Source organism: Pogona vitticeps, chromosome 7, assembly GCF_051106095.1.
Source record: "Pogona vitticeps strain Pit_001003342236 chromosome 7, PviZW2.1, whole genome shotgun sequence".
Classification (NCBI taxonomy): Eukaryota; Metazoa; Chordata; class Lepidosauria; order Squamata; family Agamidae; genus Pogona; species Pogona vitticeps.
The window spans coordinates 15,751,311-15,778,190 of record NC_135789.1 but is presented as its reverse complement, the minus strand read 5'-3'; the positions used below and the strand labels follow the sequence as shown (position 1 = coordinate 15,778,190).

General features: G+C 46.8%; 1 protein-coding gene across 1 annotated transcript; it reads left to right on the top strand.

Moving 5' to 3' along the window:
• Positions 1 to 758: 758 nt before the first annotated feature.
• Positions 759 to 26,813, top strand: MYO1F (myosin IF). Its single transcript, XM_020780778.3, has 28 exons — positions 759 to 898; positions 3,233 to 3,370; positions 4,791 to 4,880; positions 8,835 to 8,929; positions 10,308 to 10,395; positions 10,497 to 10,586; positions 11,218 to 11,349; positions 12,092 to 12,226; positions 13,291 to 13,423; positions 14,871 to 15,067; positions 15,792 to 15,872; positions 16,375 to 16,461; positions 17,697 to 17,783; positions 18,006 to 18,173; positions 18,980 to 19,065; positions 19,465 to 19,546; positions 19,759 to 19,865; positions 19,986 to 20,084; positions 20,228 to 20,372; positions 21,340 to 21,454; positions 22,212 to 22,381; positions 22,586 to 22,731; positions 23,092 to 23,238; positions 24,304 to 24,452; positions 24,544 to 24,627; positions 25,351 to 25,561; positions 25,691 to 25,860; positions 26,317 to 26,813. Exons 1-28 carry the CDS (start codon positions 896 to 898, stop codon positions 26,391 to 26,393), a joined length of 3,312 nt encoding a protein of 1,103 aa, XP_020636437.3. The 5' UTR covers positions 759 to 895; the 3' UTR covers positions 26,394 to 26,813.
• Positions 26,814 to 26,880: the final 67 nt, after the last annotated feature.

Below are 26,880 nucleotides of genomic sequence, written 5' to 3'. Positions count from 1 at the left end.
AACAGCCTCGTGAACATAACACGGCGTCATAAAATACGGCGCACGGTTGCTGCCCCGTGCAAACCAATGTTTCAGTTACGTGGACGGATCGGTCAATTTGTAAATACCAAATGAATGGGAGGGCTTTTAACGTTCATTAAACCATGGTTTATTAAGCCGTGCATACGAACAAACCGAACATACAAGATGGTTTGTCCCAGAAGCTTCTGGAACCTTATACACCTTTTCTGAGCAAAGCTATCAAAATAAAAAGTGATTTATGACTTCCTCTCTGTTGTTGTTTTTAAAACATAGGGCAGAAGTTTAATGATCTCCCCCCCTCCCGGTTCAAAATGGCAGTTCTCGATCTTAATGTCCTTGTGTTTCACTGTGGTTATGAAGAACTACAGCCGCTCAAACTCACCTCGGCGTAGAGAGAAATCTTTCGGTTTTTGTTTAATTTTGAACCACTTCGCTTTTTAAAGACATCTCTCTTCTTTTTAAACAAACAAGCCAAAAAGGGGGGAAATAGATCTTTTTGGAAAGGTGGTTGTGCTCAATTTTGAGTCTTCAAAGACCACGGCTCTCCTTGGCGTAGATGGACTGGGGGTCTCTTCTTCCGTCTCTTTACCTATCCATCTATTTGAACCCAAAAGGAGGAAGTCGAGAATTGCAAAGTTGAAGGGTGGGGAAAAGAGAGAGAAGGAACACGCCCTGAGCGGCTGTGTTTCCACTTCTGCTTGTCGCCCTTTCTGCTCCTGCTGGTGCCGATAAACACAAATCAAGGGGGAATAAAATATCCCCCCCCACTCCCGGCTTGGAAAAAAACGAGCCATGTTCGCCCGAGATCCTCGGTGACCCCGTCTTGGTGGCCGTAGGATCGTGACCAAACCAGAGCGCGGAGGAAAGAAAGACCATGGTAAGTGGCTCTCTGAAGGGAGGGAGGAAGAAACAGTGGTGCGCTCAACCCTTTGGATTCCTGCCTGGCCTTACTCATGGAGATGCTGATTCTGGACTTCAGAACAGGATAAAATGCATGTTGGCTTATTTGAAGGGAAGCTGGCTTTGATCTGCATTTCGCCAATCGGTTTGCATGAGTCGTCGGCTTTTTTCCGGAAGGCTTTTGGGTTGGCGTGCTGGATGTCTTGGGTGTGGGGTACTGAAAGGTTTGTGTGCCTGGAGGGATAACATTGTAAGAAAAGAAGGTCAGCATTTCCCCATAAAGTGCGGTTCGATCCTTGTTCTTGTATTAAAAAAGGACGCAGCATGGGTGCGACAAGAGCTGTTAACAGTTCAGGCTTCAAATTAGACCCACACACACAAAACCTGACCAGGGGTTGTCTACCTTTGGGACAGCTGGAGGAACCCCGGCAGAGGGAAATGCTGGAGGATAAAAGTGTGATGTTTTAATGGGCTGACAGACATGTTTTAGAGACTTTGTGTTGACATTTTTCGGTAGGGATTCTTTAAACCTTTTCTCGATACATCCAGTTTGGAGGTTTTAAAAAATGGTTAAGAATTAAAATATCCTTCCCATCCCCTTAAACAGAGGAATGGTTTCACCCTGAGATCCCCGAGTTTTTTAAAAAAACATGTTTGGAAAGCCCAGCACGAATAAAAGGAACTATAACGAAGACAACAGTAGTTTTTCAGAAGTAGATTTTCTGCATGTCACCAAAAATCGACGCTGCTCGCATGCAGAAAACAGACCTCTCAAGGACATTGTGCTGGCCTCCTCCTTCTTGACCTGCTAGCTTTCTACCGGTTTGCCCCCTCCATGAGGACCTGATCCCTCAACCACAAGATGTGCGTTGGCTTCCTGTCCCTTCAAGCTGCCATGAGAAACAGGAAATCCTGCTTAGCCCGCAGGTACGGTGGTGGTGAGCATGCCTCCCAATTCAAAGGGAGCAACGCCCAGAACGGAGACTCTGACCGAGTTGGGTTTGGAGAGTTTTTCCTCGCAAAGCCTCTTATAGGGACATGGTTTTTGAGGTCCTTTTCTCCCGGGGGAGCGGATTGGAGTCCTCACGCCGCAGACAGGTGCTTTGGGGAACGGTTTGGCATGCATCCGGATTTTTATCCGAACCATTGTGCGCTTTTTAAAATTCCCCTGCAAAAACAACATCCCTGGGGAGACAGGCAGGTTGCTTCTTTGACCCAGAGAACCTCCTTCCCCTTCGGCACCACTACCGTTCGCCTCCTGAAGTTCCTCTTTCTCTCTCCCACCCCGGACTTTTGAACCAAACGTCGGCAAGTTGCAGGGCTCACTGAAACCTCAGAGGAAGCGGCTAGCTTTCTCTGAGCGCAAGGGGGTGAAAAAAGGATGTGGGAACCGGGCCTTGCCGAGAAGGGAATCGAAGCTGGTTCGGAGATGGGTTGAAGATCTCAAGCCATACCTTGTTGATCAGATGGAGTCTACTGGTTTTATTTATATTACTTATTCGACACTCAGCCGTCGCTCTTTTCTGGAGTCAGCCCATTCTCCAGGGACGCTGCCTGGGGCGGATGGGATCTGTAGTCCACAGGATCTCCACAGCCCAAATGATGGGCAAAGCTGACTCTCTCCAAACGGTTCCGTAGCTCAGAGGTTGAGGGTTCAATGCCCCCACTGATGATGATGATGATGATGATGATGATGATGATGATGATGATGATGGGTATCTCAAGGGCTTCAGCATCTGGCTGTGGAACCAGAGGCGGAGAGTTCAAATCCCCGATGGTGCCTCCTGGACAGGGGGTCCCTCTCAGTCCTTCAGATCTAAGAAGATGATGGTGGTGATGATGTTGGGACAGGAAGCTCAGGGGTTTAGGTGTCTAGCTGAGAAGCCAGAGGTTGGTGGTTTGATTTCCCACAGTGCTTCCTGGACAGGAGCTGATGATGGACAGGGTTCCTTCCAGCCATGCAGTTCTAAGATGATGATGATGATTGCAGCCCCCAGCAAGTTTCAATCCTAAAACATGTTTTACCCTGGCCCCTTTTTTTCACCCAAAAGGAAGGCAGCCCTCTGAACTCCAGCTTGGAAACCCAAACGTAACAGCAGAAAAGGAAAGTGGGAGGAGGAGGAGGAGGGTAGAGGAAAAAAGAAGCCACCACAGACATTTCAGCACTGATTCTTAAACCTAGGGAAGCTGATTTTGGAATATGGGTCATAGGATGGGTCATGAAGGTGAACATATGATAGACAAGTTCTATTCTGGGAGGGGAATCCCTTTTAAACTCCCCCCCCCCTTATCCCACCTCTCCATCCCACAGGGCAGCAAGGAGAGATTCCACTGGCAGAGCCACAACGTCAAACAGAGCGGCGTGGATGACATGGTCCTTCTCTCCAAAATCCACGAGGATGCCATAGTGGAAAACCTGAAGAAGCGTTTCATGGATGATTATATTTTCGTATCCTTTCACTTTCCTGACATGCTTCCGTTTAAGCTTCCTTGTGGTTTGTGGATGTTTAAGTTCAGCCTAAGTTGCCTCAAGAGGGCCACCAGTTTGGGGCAAAAGCTAGGAAAAGTGGCTTTGCCCCAAATGGAATGACCTCCCACGGGCCGTTTCTTGTGCTGGAAGAGGACCCCACCGCCCACCCCAAAGCGCAGGCACCTGGATCGATCCGTAGCAATCAGAGAGATCCAGCCGTTTCCGTTTCCACCAGGGCGGGTCTTTTGTCAAGTCAATGGCTCTTAACTGCCCTACTGAAACCCAAGTGAAGATTGGGTACAAAAATGCACCGATCCAAGGAAAATCCACATCCCTCCCGGATACTCTTGAGAAGGGCACCTAAGCAAATGTGGAAGTCCAGAAGGGGGTGATGGATATTGCCATGATCCCCCCCCCTGCAGATCAGGACTTTGAGCTCTGGGTTCGAGACACAACCAGTGCATTGCTCATTCCGCTGGATAGCCAGAACCAACAGCTTTTCTCGGATCTGATTTTGTCTCTTCTGCTTTGTGTGTGGGGGGGATGCACACACAGAGAGAAGCCAATTATTTTTAAAACAACAACACCCCATTTTTTCCCTTCTTACTGCTGCTGTTGCATAAATAACTTCCGTATTTGGCCATGAGTCCACACTATCTCTCCACCCACAAGCTCTCGGAAGCTCTCACTCACGGTTCATTTTGAAAAGAAAAAAAAATGCACATACTTCTCCACGTATTACGGTGGGCTGAGGGGATGTTTCAAGGTGGGCTCAGTGGCTCCCGTGCACAAGAACGGCCCGGACGTGTTGCCTTAAAAAAAGAAAGAAAGAGAAGAAAACTCTTTTTATTGTGGGAAAAGCCCATGGACATTAATGTGGGAGCAACCAGGTGGATGGATGGATGGATGAATGGATGGATGGACGGACAGATGGATGGATGGGAGAAAGATGATTAAATAGATGATTAGATAGATGATTAGATAGACAGATGATAGATTTGTACACAATTATGCAGACGGAGAGATGGATGGAGCTGATGATGGATAAGAGGAAGGAAGGAAGGAAGCTGATGATGGATGGATGGATGGATGGATGGATGGATGGATGGATGGATGGATGGATGGATGGATGATATAATTGTCCATCTGTTTCTAAAGCCAGGAATACATTTTGATCACGTCTGCCAGGAGAAATTCAGAAGTGCACAACAGGAAATCCAGGGCTAAACTCAACCTGCTTTACTAGACCAGGCTCTGCTAACAGAAACTGATCGTAGCCAGTAAAATAATAACAAGCTGCCCTGTACAAGAGCAGTCTATCTCAGATCATGGCATCTCAGCCCTGGGCAGCACAGGTAGTGTTTTCCCCACACTCCAGGCCTTAACGAGTGGCACTCAGACCTACATCGGACCGGTTCTCATTTCCGTCAACCCATTCAAACAGATGCCTTACTTTACGGACCGAGAAGTGGAACTGTACCAAGGAGCGGTAAGGGAAATCCGGGGGGTGCGGGAATAAGGCAGAAGACCCCGTTCTCGGACCCCCATGTGATTCTTCTTTGGCCCCCTCTCCTCTCGCCATAGCAGCCAACGAAAACCTAAACGAACGGGTGTGAAACAAAAGGCAGAAACAGACGCTGCAGCTAGCGGCGGGTTTCAGCCAAAAAAGCACATGAGTGTCGGAGAGATGTGCTTCAGGCGGACGCCTGTGTTCGAGGAAACCTGACACCCAAAACTTAATAAATACAGTGGACCCTCTATTTACCTTCTTCATGGATTGCTGCCTTGTCGTGGCGAAGGGGCTTGAGTAACTCAGAGAAACTATGGGCTATGCCGTGCAGGGACACCCAAGACGGACAGGACATAGTGGAGAGTTCCGACTAAACGCAATCCACCTGGAGTAGGAAATGGCAAGCCACTCCAGTATCTTTGCCAAGAACGCCCCATGATCAGAAACAAAAGGCTAAAAGATATGACGCTGGAAGATGGGCCCCTCAGGTCGGAAGGCGTCCAACATGCTACTGAGGAAGAGCGGAGGACAAGTACAAGTAGCTCCAGAGCTAATGAAGTGGTTGGGCCAAAGCCGAAAGGACGCTCAGCTGTGGACATGCCTGGAAGTGAAAGGAAAATCCAATGCTGCAAAGAAAAATACTGCATAGGAACCTGGAATGTAAGATCTATGAACATTGGGAAGCTGGAGGTGGTCAAACAGGAGATGGCAAGAATAAACATCGACATCCTGGGCATCAGTGAACTAAAATGGACAGGAATGGGCGAATTCAGCTCAGATGATTATCATATCTACTATTGTGGACAAGAATCCCGTAGAAGGAATGGAGTAGCCCTCATAGTCAACAAAAGAGTGGGAAAAGCTGTAATGGGATACAATCTCAAAAATGATAGAATGATGTCAATACGAATCCAAGGCAGACCATTCAATATCACAATAATCCAAGTTTATGCACCAACCAGCATTGCTGAGGAGACTGAAATTGAACAATTCTATGAAGATTTACAACACCTTCTAGAACTGACACCAAAGAAAGATGTTCTTCTCATTCTAGGGGACTGGAATGCTAAAGTAGGGAGCCAAGAGATAAAAGGAACAACAGGGAAGTTTGGCCTTGGAGTTCAGAACGAAGCAGGACAAAGGCTAATAGAGTTTTGTCAAGAGAATAAGCTGGTCATCACAAACACTCTTTTCCAACAACACAAGCGGCGACTCTATACATGGAAATCACCAGATGGGCAATATCGAAATCAGATTGATTATATTCTCTGCAGCCAAAGATGGAGAAGCTCTATACAGTCAGCAAAAACAAGACCTGGAGCTGACTGCGGTTCTGATCATCAGCTTCTCATAGCAAAATTCAAGCTTAGACTGAAGAGATTAGGAAAAACCACTGGGCCACTCAGGTATAATCTAAACCAAATCCCTTATGAATACACAGTGGAAGTAAAGAACAGATTTAAGGAACTAGATTTGGTGGACAGAGTGCCTGAAGAACTCTGGATAGAGGCTCGTAACATTGTCCAGGAGGCAGCAACGAAAACCATCCCAAAGAAAAGGAAATGCAAGAAAGCAAAGTGGCTGTCCAACGAGGCCTTAGAAATAGCAGAGAGGAGAAGGGAAGCAAAATGCAAGGGAGATAGGGAAAGTTACAGAAACTTGAATTCAGACTTCCAAAGAATAGCAAGGAGAGACAAGAGGGCCTTCTTAAATGAACAATGCAAAGAAATAGAGGAAGATAACAGAAAAGGAAAGACCAGAGATCTGTTCAGGAAAATTGGACATATTAGAGGAACATTTTGCGCAAAGATGAACATGATAAAAGACAAAAATGGGAGGGACCTAACAGAAGCAGAAGACGTCAAGAAGAGGTGGCAAGAATACACAGAGGAATTATATCAGAAAGATTTGGATATCCCAGACAACCCAGACAATGTAGTTGCTGACCTTGAGCCAGACATCCTGGAGAGCGAAGTCAAGTGGGCCTTAGAAAGCCTGGCTAACAACAAGGCCAGTGGAGGTGATGGCATTCCAGTTGAACTATTTAAAATCTTGAAAGATGATGCTGTTAAGGTGCTACATTCAATATGCCAGCAAGTTTGGAAAACTCAACAGTGGCCAGAGGATTGGAAAAGATCAGTCTACATCCCAATCCCAAAGAAAGGCAGTGCCAAAGAATGCTCCAACTACCGTACAATTGCACTCATTTCGCACGCTAGCAAGGTTATGCTCAAAATCCTACAAGGTAGGCTTCAGCAGTATGTGGACCGAGAACTCCCAGAAGTACAAGCTGGATTCCGAAGAGGCAGAGGAACTCGAGACCAAATTGCTAACTTGCGCTGGATTATGGAGAAAGCCAGAGAGTTCCAGAAAAATATCTACTTCTGCTTCATTGACTATGCGAAAGCCTTTGACTGTGTGGACCACAGCAAACTATGGCAAGTTCTTAAAGAAATGGGAGTGCCTGACCACTTTATCTGTCTCCTGAGAAACCTATATGTGGGACAGGAAGCAACAGTTAGAACTGGTCATGGAACAACTGAGTGGCTCAAAATTGGGAAAGGAGTACGGCAAGGCTGTATATTGTCCCCCAGCTTATTTAACTTATATGCAGAATACATCATGCGGAAGGCTGGACTGGAAGAAACCCAAGCCGGAATTAAGATTGCCGGAAGAAATATCAACAACCTCCGATATGCAGATGATACCACTCTGATGGCAGAAAGTGAGGAGGAATTAAAGAACCTTGTAATGAGAGTGAAAGAGGAGAGTGCAAAAAACGGTCTGAAACTCAACATCAAAAAAACTAAGATCATGGCCACTGGTCCCATCACCTCCTGGGAAATAGAAGGGGAAGATATGGAGGCAGTGTCAAATTTTATCTTCCTGGGCTCCATGATCACTGCAGATGGAGACAGCAGCCCTGAAATTAAAAGGCGCCTTCTTCTTGGGAGGAAAGCGATGACAAATCTGGACAGCATCTTGAAAAGCAGAGACATCACCTTGCCAACAAAAGTCCGAATAGTCAAAGCTATGGTTTTTCCTGTCGTGATGTATGGAAGTGAGAGCTGGACCATAAAGAAAGCAGACCGCCGAAGAATTGATGCCTTTGAATTGTGGTGCTGGAGGAGGCTCTTGAGAATCCCCTGGACTGCAAGGAGAACAAACCTATCAATTCTAAAGGAAATCAACCCTGAGTGCTCACTGGAAGGACAGATCCTGAAGCTGAGGCTCCAGTACTTCGGCCATCTAATGAGAAGAAAAGACTCCCTGGAAAAGACCCTGATGTTGGGAAAGTGTGATGGCAAGAGGAGAAGGGGACGACCGAGGTTGAGATGGCTGGACAGTGTCTGCGAAGCAACCAACATGAACCTGACACAACTCCGGGAGGCAGTAGAAGACAGGAGGGCCTGGCGTGCTCTGGTCCATGGGGTCACGAAGAGTCGGACACGACTAAACGACTAAACACAACACACACACACCCTCTATTTACAGAATTAATCCGTATTGGAACGGTGGCTGCAGGTCGAAAAGTCTGTCGGTCGAGTCTCCATTGACCCACAATGCATTGAAAACCGATTAATCCCGTAACCGGCTATTTTTGTTCCATTTTGGTTTTTTTCTGGTCTGTAGAGGTCAATTCTCCGGCTGCAAGTCGAACCTAAATTTTGCAGCCAGAGAAGTCTGTAACTCGGAAAGTCTGTAAGTCGAGCCGTCTGTAAATCGAGGGTCCACTGTAAATAAATAAATTCCTAGGCTTAAGGCCTCACAACCAGTCACAAAAGGAAGTGAGCTCATTCTTTACAGCCTCTTCATTTGGAAAGGGGAGGAGCGGGGAGAGGAGGTGCCTGTTCCAGGATCATAAGGGTCATCTAGACCCACCCGGAGAAAATATATGCATGTGTTCTCCCCCCCCCCCCCGATCTATTCCAGGCTCAATACGAAAACCCACCCCACATCTATGCGCTGACGGACAACATGTATCGCAACATGCTCATTGATGGGGAGAACCAGTGTGTCATCATCAGGTAAAAACGAGGGTCCACCCTCCCAGTCACCTAACTGGAGAGACTGGAGGGGTGAGGACAGCACTGGGCAGCTCACACAGATGCGGCTACTCGGTGCCCTCCCGATGTGCTCAGATTACAGTTCCCATGGTCCTCGAACTAGGGGGCAGATAGTTGGCCATGTAACCTGCAAGGGCCAGGCCAGGTGTTTTTAAATGAGACCCGTGGATCTGAACAAAGGATCAAAACTTCACCTTTTCTTTTGGTCGTGATGGTGGCTCTTTCCTTAATCGCTTGAGGCCGTTGCAACAGCTCCGTTAAAGGATATGAGCCAATTTCCTCTTTTGCTTTGCAAGCCATCAAAAGAAGTACTCGGACGTCTCTCTTTGGTACTGGTTAGGCCGCATCCAGACTCCTGAGTCCAGTTCTGGACCCCGCACTTCAAGAAAGGTGCTGACCGACTGGAGCAAGTTTAGAGGAGGGCAAGAAGGAGGATCAGGGGGCTGGAAACCGAGCCCTTGAAGTAGGAAAGATCTGGGCCTGTTTAGCTGTGAGAAAAGAAGACGGAGGGGAGACAGGATAGGACACTTCAAAGACTTGAAAGGTAGTCCTACAGAGGAAGGGCAGGATCTGTCCTCGATCCTCCCGGGGTACAGGATGCACCACAATGGGCTCAAGTGACAAGAAGCCAGATTTCAGCTGAAGATCAGAAAAAAACTTCTTAATTGTTAGAGCAGTATGACAATGGGACCCCATGACCTCAAGGGAAGGGGATGAGCGCTACAGCGCTGTGGAGGCATTCATGAGAAAATCGAACCACCGTCTATCTGATGTGCTTGGATTCGGATTCCTGCCTGCAGGAGGGGGGTTGGACTCGATGGCCTTTGAGGCCCCCTTCCCACCCCATGATTCTATGACTTCCTCATCCCACATACAAAACAGCGGTGTCTCAGAGAGCCTGCATCCCATAATAGTCACGGCAGGCTGTCTGGGACACTCGTCTGCTTCTGAAATTTGCAACTCACCATCAAAAGCTGACTTGAGTTCTTCTTTTTTAAAAAAACATCTGGCTCAGTTCACATCCAGCTCATTTCCTGTCTGAAATAAAGAGAGGCATGTGGGGGGGGGGGGGCGGGAGAGATTTTTAAGCAGGTCCTCTAGTTGGAGAATTCTGGGAGAGACAGTCCGAAATCCTAAGATTTCCGAGCTCTGAGAGAGAAAGAGAAATCATAGTGTGGTAGAAAAGCAAAGGTGGAAGGAACCCCAAAAGATCATCTAGTCTAACCCACGCGGTCAATCCACGGACAGGTTACGATTCCACACTTCTGTCTCGGTTATTGTGCCTTTCACATTTTAAAGTAGATTTCTAATGGCGGCTTTCCACGGTGTCTCTTTCTAGCGGCGAAAGCGGCGCCGGGAAGACCGTGGCGGCGAAATACATTATGGGATATATTTCTAAAGTTTCTGGCGGTGGCGAAAAAGTCCAGGTATGTGTGCTGACTTCCAGATCACACCGGTCTCCTCTGCACCAATCTTGGTTCCGTAACTTTCTTTCCCAACCAAATTCTTCCTGTCTTTTTCTCCCCAGCACGTGAAAGACATCATCCTCCAGTCAAACCCACTCCTTGAAGCTTTTGGGAATGCCAAGACAGTTCGAAACAACAACTCCAGCCGATTCGTAAGTCGCCGGGTCGTTTAGGCGGCTTCGGCGTTCGGACGGCTTCCTAATTTTCCACTTTTGGGGGCTGGGGCATTTGGAAATCACAAAAAATTAAGAGGAAGAAGAAGATTTAAGAAGAAGGTCATCTCCATAACCTGTGCACCTTTTAAATATAAATAAAAATAAACGGAATGAGTGACCGCTAAAGTCTTCCTTCCTTTTTCCCCGCCCTGAGGGTCTCCTTTTCCGGCACTATCCCTTATTTCATTTTGCACGGTCCCAGCCTTCTTAGTCACCTCCAACTTATGGAGACCTTATGAACGAGCGACCTCCAAAATATTCCCTCCTCAACTGCCCTGTTCGGTTTTTGTAAATGCAAACACCGTGGTTCCTTACGGGAGTCAGCCCATCTCATGTTGGGTGTTCCTCTTTTCCTGCTGCTTTCCACCTTCTCCAGATGACGGTCTCTTCCAGGGAATCCTGCCTTCTCAGGACGGGCCCAAAGGAGGAGCACACCCTCAGTTTCAACATTTTTCATGGCACCTTAAAAGTCAGCCACAGTTTCACTCAGTTTTTCACAGACTGTAGCCCACCCCTTCCAAATGCGTTCTTGTTCCCGTTTGACTGTGTTCTTTTCGCTCACTCCCAGGGGAAATACTTTGAAATCCAGTTCAGCCGCGGAGGAGAACCCGACGGAGGCAAAATCTCCAACTTCCTGCTGGAAAAATCCCGGGTCGTCACCCAGAACGAGAACGAGAGAAACTTCCACGTTTACTACCAGGTAAAACCCGCTGGCCAACAGCTTGGGGGGGGGGGTATCCATAGTGCTGAAAGCTAACCCCCCCTCTCCGGATTCAGCACTCATTCCAAGTTCGGATCAAAACCTGGAGCCAATTCCCTGTGCCATGAATGTCATCCATCATGCTTCGAGAAAAGGCCGGCTTTGAACCCTCACTGTTGTGCTACAATATAAGTTGGGTAGTAGCTTGGTCTTTAGTTTGCAAAGAACAGCCATTAGCTTTGCAAAAGACCAGCTTCTCCTGGAGGGGAAAAAATGGCTAAAATGGGTCTGTGGGCCGAGATCTAGCCATCTTCCTTTAATTTTCTGTAAACCTGGAGCTTGAACTGGCCCGATCATAACTCAGGAGCGGAGGTCTCTGGCTGCAGAGCCAGAGGTTCGGAGTTCAAATCCCCCACTGGGCCTCCTTGACTGGGGCTTGACTGGATGATCCATAGGGTCCCTTCTTATCTAAGAATTAAATATGACTCAATCTGGAATTGGGGAAGTGAATTTTGGATTACATTTCCCAGAAGGCTTCAAACAGCTTGATGCCTACCCTGTTTCAAGGATTCTGGGCTCAAACAATTATTATTTTTCTGTGTGTTCCGCAGAGCTTCCCGGATTTTTTTAAAAAAATCTCTCCTTATCAGGGGTCGGCTCACACGAATCTCAAAATTCACATTTTTCATCCGCCTGCCTGCGCATTGTTGAGTAACTTTTCTCTCCCTCCTGTCTCGGACAGCTTATCGAAGGCGCCACGCCAGATCAGAAACATAACTTGGGAATCGTCAGCCCGGACTATTATTATTATCTGAACCAGTCCGAAACGTACATCGTGGACGGGACGGACGATCGGAGCGATTTTCACGAGACCATGGTAAGCGACCCTGCGACATGAGGGTTTCCTTACGCCGGGGTAGCATCCGTCACTGCGCAGGTAGGAAAACAAACAGATATTGGAGGAAAAATAGATGAACCATCAGGGGAAAAAATTAGGAAACACAAACCAAGGGACTAGAAAAGCAATCTATTAAACAGGAAAAAAGCCAAAATTAAAAAGAATTAGGTTGCCAATTTTACTTAATTTTATGACCGGAAAGTACCAAACAGGTTCATATTCACTACAATGAGAATCTTTCCAAAATGCTGTAAAGGTTTGCATTTTATTAAAAAACAACCTTACTTTAAAAATATCAATGTCAGCAATTTATCAGGCATGTACGTTGTTCAGCTAAAAAACAGCCAGAATCTTACTCATTTATTCTTGCGTAGATCCAGAGATCAAATCGCCACTTGTTAAGGAGGAGCTGCTTGGGTTCCCTCATTAATGAGCATCAATTTGCCACTGATATGATTTCCTTTACACTGGGTGGGGAGGAATAGAGGACAGGCGACCACCCGCTCTCTATTGCTTAAATATACTGTTTGAAGGGTTGCCTGGGAATTGTTATGCTTTTTCTCCTTTACTTTCTAGGATAGATTGTGCTGCAGTTATTCTTTTGTTGTCATTTTTATTATTATTATTATTATTATACTGAGGCCATGAAATGAACTGGTGGATAGGCTCAAGGGTTTCGGTCTCTGGCTGGTGAGCCCAGAGGTTGGGAGTTGGAATCCCCCATGGGACCTCCCTGAGAGGGGCTGGACTGGATGATCTTTAGGATCCTTTCCCACTCGGCTGTTCTGTCTATTACTAAATGTCGGATTTAGTGCCTAGAATAGTCATAGGTATTTCCTTAAAATACGTGCTGTTCCAAGTAAGACAACTGTCTCCATCATCTTTGTTGAATCTAACATTCAGATAGCAAGAGTGATATGTTTTCCCTTCCTAATCTGTGTATATCGTTCTTCTCTTCTCTGAATCACCTTTCCTGCTTTACACCTCCTCCTTTTCTCCCTCCGTCCCGTGGTGTCCATGGGCATCCGTGCCCCCACCCCCAGAATGCCATGGACGTGATTGGCATCACGGGCCAAGACAAGCAGCTGGTTCTTCAGATCATCGCTGGCATCCTCCACCTTGGCAACATTGGGTTTCAGGAGCACGGAAATTACGCCCAGGTCGAGAACTCAGACTGTGAGTGATTCCCTTGGGGGGAATCCCCAAAAGGGTACGGTCAAGGTGGCATGGAGAGCAGAAATGTCAGGACCAAAAGAGACCCAGGTTCAAATCCCTGCTCAGCCAGAGAAATCCACTGGGGGTGGCAATGGAAGAAACCACTGCTTAAACTTCTCAAATATCTCAAAAAAGGATGCCCTAAGTCCAATTGACAGTCTAGATCAATGGTTCCCAACCTCAGGTCTCCAGATGTTCTTGGACAAAGATATTCTAGATAGCTCAATGGTTTAGGCAACTGACTGTGAAGCCAGAGGTTGGGAGTTCAATTCCCCCATGGTGCCTCCTTGGTAGGGGATGGACTGGATGACCCGTAGGGGTCCCTTCCAGCTCTACTGTTCTAAAAAGGATGATTATAAAACTCCTTGAAGCCGCCCCGACGAGCTGCGCTGGCCGGGGTTTCTGGGAGTTGTAGTCCAAGAACATCTGGAGAGCCAAGGTTGGGAACCACTGGTTTAGAACAACATTTAGAATCCCTTCTCTGTAGGCCAGTGAACATTAAAACCTAGATAGGAGGGAAAACCTGCTTCTTGGCTCCCCAGAAAAATTTAAGTTGCCTGCAGTAGATGCAGCAGGAAGGGGGAAGTTTCGAGGCCAAGTGAGACCCTTTTGATGCCCTGAACAAAAACCACATTATGAGCTGCAAGTCAAAGGATGGGATTTTTGGACTTCCTGGTTTACACATCCCATAATTACCCCATTTTGGTAGTCCCAACTATGTTACAGATGTCTTAAAAACAGCTGGATATGGATCACCTGGGAGAAAAGGCCTAAATTGGAAGGCTCTGGGGCTTAGCTAGGCCTAGTTCCACTTAAGCTTCTTGTTCAGAAAGAAAGCTCCCAGGTTGCATTGGGGCAGGAAGAGGAAGCTGGGCTGGAGCTAAGGCCTAGCTAGGCCTCAAATCTGGGGGGAAAGGCCTAGCTAGGCCTCAAACCAGGGGGGGGGACTAGGCCTAGATAGGCCTCAAACCTGGGGGGAAAGGCCTAGCTAGGCCTCAAATCTAGGGGAAAAGGCCTAGCTAGGCCTCAAACCTGGGGGACGAGGCCTAGCTAGGCCTCAAACCTGGGGGACTAGCTAGGCCTTGTCTCCCTGGCGAGCCACATTTAGGGGTCTGTAAAGTAGGCAGAACTCCCAGAATTGAGAATTATGGTATTTGTATTCCAGAATTACTCATTCGATTTGAATCGTACCTTTCCTGCTAAGAGCTCAGAGGGCGGCTCTCTCCTGTGCTCCCTCCTTTATCCACATAATAATCTTATGCGGTTGGTTGAGCTAAAAAGAGAAGGACCGGTTTGGTCAAGGTTGGTTAGGGTTAAAGTGATGGAAATAAGGACGTTCTACTTGTCACCAGCACCCCATCAAGAGGTTTATGAATCTGAGTCTCTCTCCACCCCTCCCTTTCCCTAGTGCTTGCTTTTCCGGCTTACCTCTTGGGGATCGACAAGGTCCGCTTGAACGAAAAGCTCACCAGTCGGCAGATGGACAGCAAGTGGGGCGGACGGTCAGAGTCCATCAATGTGACCCTCAACGTGGAGCAAGCGTCCTATACCCGAGATGCCCTTGCCAAAGGACTGTACTCCCGGGTCTTTGACTTTCTTGTCGAGGTATGAGTTGTGGTCTACAGCAATGGTTGGGTCTCCAGATGTTCTTGGACTCCAGCTCCCAAAAGCCATCGCCATGAGTTGTCCTGGCCAGGATTTCTGAGAGGTGTCGTCCATCTGTAGAACATCTGGGGACCCTAGGTTGGGAACCATGGTCTACAACATAAGGACAGGATGGGATACATTAAGAGAGGTGGAGACAGTCTACAATCTGGTTGATCAACAGCTGGGTGGTCTCGAACTATTTAGTTCTTTGCCTATCAAATATGGAAGGAAGGGACTTGACAGTGACCATGATGGCCCGTGGGTTGCATTCAACTCTGGTTCTTTGAACACCCAATGGGAAGGGGATCCTGGGGAATGTTTAACAAGATGGCCACTTCTAGATCATGCCCAATTCTACGGTTCTTTGAAGAGCCGATCAAAAGAACAGTAGGACTTCTTCTAGCGACTCGTTCGTTGCTTCCAACTCTACGGTTCTTTGGGAACCCAAACTTAGATATTTGATAGGAAACTCTTGAAAAAGTTGGCGGGAGCTTGGCCATCTCTTCTTGCCTCAAATGGAGTTGAAGATAAGCTGTTGAGGGATTTTGTGAAGTTTGGAGAAGGCCAACGCCCAATTTGAGGGTTCTTTGAAGGCCAACCCAATGTTCTTGATGGACCTATTTGATAATAAACATCCTGCCTTGTATATGTGACTGACCCTTGTATTTCCTTTTATCTCCAGTCCATCAACAGGGCTATGCAGAAGCCTTATGAAGAATACAGCATCGGTGTTTTAGACATTTACGGCTTTGAAATATTCCAGGTAAGCTGCTTGTTTTTGCAAACTTAGCTGTGGATCCACAATAATGTACACTACTCTTTTCAACACCAACTCTTCATTAATAACACACCATTATATTAACATTTTCGATCACGTTTTAAACTAGAAAATATCCTAGGAGACCTTCTGAGGTCCGTCACATGTCGAATTTCTTTGGGGGATATTTAATAAACAAAATGACCCCATGCAGAGCTTTAAATTTAAGGATTTGAACTGCGATGTTTGGTTCGGAAATGAAATTCACATGCTGTATTGTCATGTGATCTTCAACTCCCTTTGATTCTCGTGTGCACTTTTCAAATGTAGGTTTAGATTTCTGGGTATTATTTTCTGGGCTGTGAAGGTCCGGTCCGTTCACACTGAAAAATCACGGAGAGAGAATTTCTAAGTGTTCCTAAAAATTGCATATTTATCTGTCCATCCACCAACCAAAAACATTCCAGACTTAAACTGCTTTCTCCTTTCTACATTCTCTCCTTTCTAGAGAAACGGTTTTGAACAATTCTGCATTAATTTTGTAAATGAGAAACTCCAGCAGATTTTCATCGAGTTGACCCTGAAAGCAGAACAGGTAAGAGGACAGAAATGTCAAACCTTTCCCGTGGGGTGTGGGGAAATCTCGTGTTCCTATAACCACTCTAAACAGCCCCATAATGCTCATGGGCTGAATTAGGATCTTCCCCCATGGGCCACATCCAGACTCAGAGTGGAGGTCTCACATCTTTGGTTTTCACTGAGGTCCCTGATTGGAAGAGCGTACAATCTAAAATTCAGCCAGAGAATTGGCGATATTAAAGAGGGAAGCTGTTTCAATTGCCCATCATTTTTGTGACGACCATAATATCAAGATGGATTACACAGTGGGACCCCAGTATCCGCAGTGGATTAGTTCGAACCTCCTCTGCGGATGCTGAAAACTGCAGATAATAGTGAACGCAATACATAACATGGTAAAAATAAAAATTCTGAAAAAAGTATTCTCACATTACCAGAACTGGCCACTAGAGGAAGCCAGAGAGCATGCTATGTGTTCTTCAATGACAATACATAGTTATGGTCTCTGGCTCCCTCTAATGGCCAGTTCTGGCAAACACACGGTAAAAATAAATACATATTTCTAGTTCTTTCTTTAAAAAAATTATCATATTTTCAGTCCACGGATAGGTGAAACTGTGAATACTGTTTCCCTAATACAGGGGTCCTGTTGTACTAAAAACTTCAAGAAAAGGGTGACTTTTGAAGAAACACATGAAGGCTAATAGAATGAGAAGAAAATTAGGGTAGACCCTTAAAGAAAACAGGGACTGTAATATCCCATGAGTGCAGTATTTCATACAAGATACATTTTGCAATATAAATTAAAGGCTAGCTGATTTCACTTAAAGCAGCTGGAATCGGTCATAAGAAAGAGTCTTGTAGCATCATTAAGCTTTTCAGGGGGGATGTGAGCTTTCACAGAACACATCAGGCATCCAAAAGCTTACGACCAATAAACTTTGGCCATCTTTAAGGCATCATGAGTGTCCTTCATAGCTTTTGGCTATCCATCTGAGCAATCCATGCGCCCCGATGCGGAGTCCTGTGAGGCTCCAAAGCTTGCCCACGGGGGATATCTTCATGGACAAATAAAGACTTTAGCCCCAGCCGACCCCTGGTTTTGGATTTCGACCATAGACAGAGATCATGGCTTTTTCTGTTGAACTGAATTTCCTTGCGGATCTTGTCCTTTTCGAATGCTGTGATTTTCTCTTTGGATATTCACCATTTCTTTGTTTCTCTCTCTCTTTTTTTGGCTTCTCAACTTAGGAAGAATACGTCCAAGAAGGAATCAAATGGACCCCAATTGAATATTTTAACAACAAAGTGGTGTGCGACCTTATTGAAAACAAAGTGGTAAGGATAACAAGCCAGTAGCCCTTAAACAAATCTGGAGTCTTTAAGGTGCATAATAGTCAAAGATGTTGGCAAGTTCAAGTCCCAAGTCTGAGCCTTTGGCACCAAGTCCCAAGTCCCTATTAAAAATAAGCTTTTCCTCCCAGAAAAAAAGGAAGCATTGGTGGGTTCCCAAAAGTCACTTCTGGCTATCTCTGCCCTCCAGTCTCTGTTTTCTCCCAGAATCCCCCTGGCATCATGAGCGTCCTGGATGACGTTTGCGCCACCATGCACGCAAAGGGCGACGGGGCGGACCAGACACTGCTTCAGAAGCTGCAGGCAGCCGTGGGAAACCACGAGCATTTCAACAGCTCGAGTTCCGGATTCGTGATCCACCATTACGCTGGCAAGGTCAGGAGAGAAAAGGGTTATCAAGAACTCTCCATAAATCATTCACACTTTCCACTTTATTGTGCCACTCCCAAAGGTGGGGATTTTATTTAAAAGAACTCTAAAACGTATTAATTGCATGATCCATTAAAGTTCAGCAGCCTGGCTGCTATTATCATTATCATGTCTCCGATCACATGAGCCACTTGTATGGGTACAATGAGCTACCTTATGAACATAATAAAGCCATAATTCTACTTCCAAAAATGTTTTTCCGGGGTATATTCATTCATCCATTTATTTAAAGACATGTGGACAGGAATTATACATAACTGGCTGGAATTTTTAAAAGTATTTCCAAAGTGCCGTATCAAAACTGGCCACTAGAGGGAACCAGAGATTATTCCTTGTGTAAACATTTAGCAACAAGACAGTTCAAAGAATTACTTTGGTGATAAAGCTAAGTCAATGGCTAAAGAGTGAGGAATCACATAACAATTTATTTTTTAAATGTAATATTCCAGGCTCTGTCAGGTGGTTTGTCTGCCTCCTGATGTTTTGACAATTCTATGGCTGTATTATTTACTACTATTGTTTAACTCATGGTTCCATCTTTGCTTTGCTTTGATTTTTGTTGACCACCCAGAGTAGTACTTTGTACTAAAGGGGTGGTATAAATGTCTGTGGATGGATGGATGGAGGGAGGGAGGGAGGGAGGGACGGACGGACGGACGGACGGATACCAGGCAGGGAAAAACTGATGATAGATTTTTATGGATGGGATTTCCCACATCCCATGCTGAACTATCACCCATTCCTCCATTCAGGTATCCTATGAAGCAAGCGGCTTTTGTGAAAAGAATCGAGACGTGCTCTTCACAGACTTGATAGAACTGATGCAAAGTAGTGAATTGTGAGCTCTGTGCAATTAATTTTGTGCTACTGAGTTGATTGCAATTTACGGTAATCTTTCCCAGACTTTTCCGGGAGTCCTCAGAAGCGGTTCTCCAGTCCCTCCTTCTAGAGTCACCATGCAGCTTCCTCCAAGGCATACAAACCCATCATTCATTCATGCCCTGGGGATCTTGGCTGCCCCCCCCCCAGTTCAGGAGGCAGGCCCTTCAACCCACAGATCAGTTCCCACTGTCAAGAATAAGACCCTATCACCGTCATTCATATTAACTTCAAATAAACGTCTGCTCTGCTTTTGAAGCAAATTAATGTATATTTCTGTCTTCCAAGCTGAATTGGGTGGAGGCCAGGAGGAAATGCCTCCTAACTGTGTACCAGCTCTTTCTTTTCCACTTTTCAGCCCTTTTATCAGGATGCTTTTCCCAGAAAAACTCGGTGCGGAGAAAAAGGGACGACCCACCACAGCTGGGAGCAAAATCAAGGTAAGCTTCTGTTTGGTTGGTGGTCTCAGATCTGTCTCCCACTACCTAGAAGACAGACCTCGTAACATAATGCGGCCAACAAGATAACATGATGAGGACGAATATGCTGAAAGACAATCTAGTTCTCAACATCCTGCATCTTAATGTCCTGCTTACTGCTCTATCAAAAGTCTTAATTCCTTGCTTTAATGCAAAGAATTCTCCCCCAATAGAAACAAGCCAATGATCTTGTGAACACGTTGATGAAATGCACTCCACATTATATCCGGTGCATTAAGCCCAACGAGACCAAGAGGCCCAGAGACTGGGAAGAGAGCAGGTAAGAGGGAGGGAGACCCACAAAGAGAAGCACACGACAAGACCCGTCAAAACCATGAGCTGAAACCAACGACTCGATTTTGGATAAGCTTTAGCCAACTCCCCTTGTGATGTCTTGTAGGGTGAAGCACCAGGTGGAGTACTTGGGGCTGAAGGAGAATATCAGAGTCCGCCGAGCTGGTTTTGCCTACCGCAGGTTGTTCCAAAAATTCCTTCAAAGGTAAGGAGACCTTCCATGAGCACCCAGAGGCTGTTGGGAACCAGGAGCCACCATGTCACAACCAAGAAGTAGGGAGGGTTGCACTCGAGTTGGAATGAGCCATTGGGGTCATGCTGTTACCGAGCCATGCTCCTCTCCTTCAGGTATGCCATCCTGACCACAGAGACCTGGCCAAGGTGGCGGGGAGATGAACGCCAAGGGGTCCAGCACTTGTTGAGGTCCGTCAACATGGATGCAGACCAGTATCAGATGGGGCGCACAAAGGTTTTTGTGAAGAACCCCGAGTCGGTAAGTCAAGGGCCTCAACCGCTCTCTTATCCTGATAGCAGAGAACAAGAGGTGTCCGTTCGGTTATGTATTTCCACCTCTATTTCAGCTTTATGTTGAATAACCCAAATAAGTTGGGGACTGATCTCCCCCCCCCCCAAAAAAAAATTCCTATTAGCAACCTGCTGAATCAGTAGGCTTCTACAGTCTGAAAAGACCGCTTTCTGGATGAGAATTCCCCAAATACAGTGGTGCCTCGCTTAACGAGCGCCTTGTATAGCGACGAATCCGCATAGCGATCCCTTTTCCGGGATCGCTAATGCGGAGGCATCGCGTCAGCCTCTATGGCCGAAACTTGCATAGCGAAGATCGGTAAGCGTTTCGCTTACCGACCTTCACTTTGCGACCCACGGATCAGCTGTTCGGCGGGTCAAAAATGGCCGCCGGAACAGCCGAAATGGACGCGCGCAGCGTTTTCGCACCCTCCCCTCGCTTACCGAGGGCGCGAAAATGGCTGCCGGCTATGGGAAAACTTTGTTAAACTGTGAGTTTTCTGCCGATTTGTGGCTTTTTTGGTTTATTTATTTATTTATTTATTTATTTTATTTCTATCCCGCCTATCTGATCATATTAGACCACGAAGTATTCACATAGCGAAGGTTAATCCGGAACAGATTAACCTCGCTATGCGAGGCACCACTGTATCCCAATCAACATGGCTACATCAAAGCTGAAGAGATATTGGTCCATTCCTTGTTTCCTACTGAGCCAGGCCCCTCTGACTAGGTCTTTGGACAAGGATTTGGGAATGAAGCTCATTGGGCAACCAGAGCCCCTCCCACACGCTCAGGGATCCTACCTCCCAGTGTTGTTGTGAAGATAAAAGGAAGGAGGAGAAAGATGACGGGAATGACCTCCAACGTCTTGCAGGAAAGGTTGCCGAGGGAGATGACAAAACAAACGGATTTCACTTTTCTCTTGCCGTCAGCTCTTTCTTCTGGAGGAGATGCGGGAACGCAAGTTTGACGGATACGCCCGGATCATCCAGAAGGCGTGGCGCCGTCACATCGCCATCCGGAAATACGAGCAAATGAGAGAGGAAGGTAAAACATGTTGGCATTCTAGGACAGAACCAAGGGCCTCTTGTAATGTCCCGACAGACACTTATTTTGGTGAAGGGAAGAGACTCGGATTGAACTCAAGGTGGGACGCCCAGATAGGAAACGGTCTGGAAGCAAAGCCCTCGGAGGAACCAGGGAAGGGGTGGAGCAAACAGGGCACAATTAGCCGTCAGAAGAGAAGACTGAGAAACAATGGGATGGCCCTCTTAAAATATCTGAAAGAGCCCCCACTGGAAGACAGAGCAGGCCTGTTTTCTGTGGCTGAATAAGACCTTAACGAAGAACTCATAAACGGTAGGATCACCATATCCACAGGATCAGTACCCACAGTTTCAGTTCTCCGCTAGTTGAAAAGATTAAATAAACAACTCCCAGATATAGATGTTTCCAAGGTGCATTACCAGAACTAGCCACTAGAGAGAACTAGAGATTATACTATGCATATCTGTGGTGTTTGGCATCCGCGAGGGGCTTTAGAATCGTTCCCCCAAGGATTGACATTCTGACTAAACATTAGAAAGAACTTTGTTATGGCAAAAGAGTGGCTGAAGAGGGGAATGGCCTCCGTCTCGAGAGGTATTGTACTCACCTTGGTGGGGAATCTTGAAACAGAAGCTAGGTGGCCATCCATCAACAGAAAGTTCAAGAACATGATCCTTAGGGACCCTTCTGGCTTTACCATCCTGTGATCCTACAGCCCTTTCTTTTCCTTTCTTCTCCTGCACACATACCCTTGTAGCATCTCACATCCTGTACAACTTCAAAGAGAGGCGGCGGAACAGCATCAACCGGAACTTTGTGGGCGATTACCTGGGGATGGAGGACAAGCCGGAGTTGCGGCAATTCTTGAGCAAGCGAGAGAGGATCGATTTTGCCGACTCCATTACCAAGTACGACCGGCGATTTAAGGTAAAGGAGGCAGTCGTGCTGGGCTTATTGCAGCCCTTTGGTCATTTTCGTATTTTACTTTCTGAACTTGTAAACCTGTTAGATGCTCCAAGCTTTTAGACATTTTTGATACCCAGAGTCCCAGATTAATTGGATGATGATAATCTTCAAAGTTCCAACCCCTTCGCATCTCATGGATCATCTCCATCATCATCCACTCCGCAGCCTATCAAGCGGGACTTCATCCTGACCCCAAAATACTTCTACATGATTGGTCGAGAGAAGGTCAAAAAAGGTCCAGAAAAAGGCCAGATCCGGGAGGTGTTGAAGAAGAAGGTGGAGATCCAAACGCTCAACCGAGTGTCCCTCAGGTAAGGCTCATCCTCAAACCACCAAGGCTGTTCTTTGGCAACCTGCACAAATTTCACACACTAGACCACTTTTTCCAAAGATCCAGCAGCAGCTACAATAGGGTGATCAACAAGGAGTCTAGCAGATGTTGAACATCAGGAAGATGAATGGTAATTTCCAGCTAACAAGACCTAGAGGGCTGAATTTGGCTAGAGGAGGAGGGCCAGAGGAGGAAGAGAATGGGGCTCGTACACCTTTAATAATAAAGCCATAGGAAAGCTCAGCAAGAAATCACTATTAAAGGTACACAAGCCCTGCCCCTACTCAGGATCATTGACGTCCCCCTTTTCCTCTCCCCTTGTTTCCGGGGCTTCCCCCAGCACCAAACAGGATGACTTCTTCATCCTTCACGAAGCCGAAACCGACATCTTCCTCGAGTCCATCTTCAAGACCGAACTCATCAGCCTTCTCTGTAAACGCTACGAAGAGGTGACCCAGAAAAAACTTCACCTCAGTTTCGGCGACACGTAAGTGGACCAGGCCAGCCATTCGGCAGCTCCGGGTGGAGGCAGCTGTGTTGACTCTGCATTGGTGGAGCGCACTATGAAAAGTCAGCATCTCCTGTCGCTTCCAAGTTGCTGGTAGGTTTTCCAGCATGCCTTAAGGGCAAGAAGCCTGCGGTCAAACTAAAGGATTATGGTAGGCAAATCTTCTTTCCTTCTCCCTAGTATCTTGCATTTAGTGTGCTTCATTTTCCCACTTTTCCTCAGAAGACAAACGGAGCCCTTAATTGAAGGAAATCGTTCACCCCAAACTCCACCCTAACTGGCTGCATCTTATGAACTAGCCATCATCACTCCTGCTTACAGTAATTGCCCTTTTAAAGCAAAATCCCAGAGTACCACAGAATTTTGAAACCCAGAGCCTTTCCTCCCAGTTCTCTTCAGCTGTGTTGGGCACTAACTCCCTTCGCCCCCTCACCAGACTGAGGGTGCTGGGTTTTGTAGTGTAATATCACCAAAGAGTGGCATATTCAGGATGGCCTCTTATTTGAAAGGCACATATTCTGCCTTTCTCCTAAAGAAGATTCAAGGGTACATTATCCGTGCTTTGACAATTATTCCATCACCACCAAAAAAGGGATTTCCCCGGAATGCTACTATTTAAAAAAAATTGGTTTAACACCGTCATAGAGTACACGTTGGCAATCAATCCTGCGAGTAGAGAAGCCAAATGAACCCTCTGATGGCTTCTTAACTGCCAGCGATTGGCTGCCGAGAACGACGGTGACGTTTCGCGCCCCACGATAGTGAACTACAGTAGGACCCCCTTATCCGCGGGATCAGTATCCACTGATTCATTGATCCACGGTCTGAAAATATTAAAAGAAAAATCCCCAATATATACATATATTTTAACGACAAACATTACCAGCACTTAGCACAAAAGGGAACCAGGGACGGTGGTATGTCTGGCATTTGCTATAATCCACATTTTCCAGCATCCGTAGGGGAGGGCTTGGAATACAGGGGATACAAGCCTCTCTTTGCTCCCCCCTTAACTGTACCCCTTGTCGGTCCATTCTCCCCCAGACTACAATTCCGCGTGAAGAAGGAAGGCTGGGGTGGAGGTGGCTCCCGGACGGTGACCTTTACGGGGGGACAAGGCAACGTGGCTCTCCTCAAAGCCTCGGGGAAGACTCTGACCGTCTCCATCGGAAGTGGGCTACCCAAGAACTCAAGTAAGCGGTGTGCCACGGCTTCTATAATCCTTGCCACTGAGCCACGTATGACGTTCCCATCTTTCTCATCCATTCTTCTTCCCCCCAACAGAACCCACCAAGAAAGGGATGCAACAAAGCAAAGGTTACCTGAGGCAACAAGCCCCAAAGCGGGGGGCACTGCCAGCCCCAAGAGGTAGGAAAGCAAATGCCAATAATATAGATATAATGATCTATCCATCCATCCAAGAACTCATCTCTCAAACCCATCTCTAGTTTCACGAGGTCTAGAAAATTGTTCATCGTCTATGTATTTAATTTTTTTAAAAAATCACTTAGAAAGCAGATAGGATACTGGCACAGCCAATGGTGTGGAAGCAATAAAGGCTCTCTTAGCCGCTGTTGCCTTTCAAACGGAAAACTTGGGATTGCTCAAGTTCCTAGTCCTCATGCAAGCATAAAGAAAAATGAAATAAAAATAGACATGATGCCGTGCTTGCCTCCGAGATGTACCATATTTTTCTATGTATAAGTCTATACATTTGTCTAAAATCTTTAGATTAAAATTTGAGGGTCATCTTATACATGAAAGTAAGCTGAGGAGAGAACAAAAACAACTGGAGAGGAAAGCAGGGATCAAAGTGATCCTGCAGCGCTTTAAGCCCCATTCAGATTTCTTAATTTTGGATTAGAAAAGTGGAGGGCATCTTATACACAAAAAAAATACAGGTAACTGTAAAAAGGGGGTCCCAAATTGCTACCTATCAGAAGGGGCACATCAAGCATTTAATCTCAAGTCGCCTCTGGCAAGCTGCAGGTTTACTCCAGGTGACTAGGCAGGGAATAACACCACAGATATGGAAGATTAAAAATTGCAGGCCCATTTGTAAGGTTGCTATTTTCAATACCTCTGCTTTAGGACAAATGCCTGCCGCTGCTTGCCGGAATGGGGCACCCCAGTTCCCTCGCAGCACCCCACCCCAAGAACACACCTCCACCAGGAGGCCGGGGCACGGCCCTCCGCCAGCCACGGCCCTCCCCAGGCAAGGGGTCAGCCGCCGGGCAAAGACACCTACACCGTCCAGCCACAGCATGGAGTTCCTCAACGTCCCAGACCAGGGAATGGCAGGGTATGTACTGTATGGGGGGGGGGTTACAAAACCCCACTTTGTCCACTCCAGGGCCACCCCAAAATCTGGGCATCTTCCAGGCTCCACAGAAGGCCACACTAACCTCTGTTTTTGTCTCTGACACGGCAGGACACAGAGGAAGAGGAGCATCGGACAGAGGCCTCCACCCGCCGCCGGGCGGCCCAAGCCTCAACCCAAATCATCCGGGCCCCGCTGCCGCGCTCTGTACCAGTACCTGGGACAGGATGTAGATGAACTCAGCTTCAATGTGGGCGACATGATTGATCTCTTGATGGAAGGTGAGGCTCCCGTGCTAAGTAACGCATTTAGGATTACTCTCTCCTGATGTTTGAGAGGTTGGGATCAAGAACCACCCTGTCCTTTTAGCACACTTTTAACGTAAGGTGCGTTAGCGTAGGCTCACCGGCGATCAAGTTACAAACCAAGGGAAGGAGGCTCCAAGCCTAAAACAGACGGTTGAGCAGATATGTCTGGTTCCTGCCCATCTTTCATTCCAAACAGCACCGACTCTGAAGCCAGACAGATCTTACAAATCTGGCTTCTCACCTTCCCTTAAACCGCCCGGTTTTTGGAGGTTTGACGTGTTATAATTCACTGCAGAGGTGCGAGTTCCCCCCCAAAAAAATTCTAATAAAGCAGATCTTAGTTTTATAATGTTATTTTTTAAAGGTCCTACCTCCACTAAAATTGTGATTGAATGCCTTTTTCTTTGTTTGGCTGAATTTTGTCCCCAGATGCCTCCGGGTGGTGGAAGGGGCGTCTTCACGGACGTGAAGGGCTCTTTCCTGGAAATTATGTCCAGAAACTCTGAGCAAAGCTGCACTGAGCAGCTCCAAAATGAGACAGAAATGAAGCAAGGACAAAGTTGTACAAACTGGGTGCCATCAGGATTCAGGTCTGGGTAAAGCAACCCCCGGGCAGCTTCCCACCCAAGACTGCAGGCAAGACAGCTGCCAAAAATGACCGTCTGCAAAGCAGCTAAAACCTGGGAGACCCCAAGCTGGAGGTATGAGCAAGAAGCCGGAAAGTCAAGCCTAAGACGTGCACAAACGGAAGTATTGAATTAATGTTACGATCGCTCTGGTGCTAATTCAGTGAAGGGGAGGAGCAGGGGAAAATATTTTAAGTCATTGGGGGTTAATCCGCTTGTGCCATGACCTTCCTTGCACACAGCGCTGCTTTTGATGCAGAAGGGGGAGATTAAAAGAAATTAAAATGGACGCTCTGGAAATGTCTGTGTTGGTTTTCAAATGTGTGCCCTACACTACAGTGTCCATCAGCCACAACCAGCATCAGAA

Excerpts from the sequence above, each read along its gene's own strand:
- MYO1F (XM_020780778.3), top strand. Across the intron at positions 4,881-8,834 it reads TGGAACTGTACCAAGGAGCG|GCTCAATACGAAAACCCACC; the intron begins GTAAGGGAAATC and ends GATCTATTCCAG. Across the intron at positions 11,350-12,091 it reads ACTTCCACGTTTACTACCAG|CTTATCGAAGGCGCCACGCC; the intron begins GTAAAACCCGCT and ends TGTCTCGGACAG.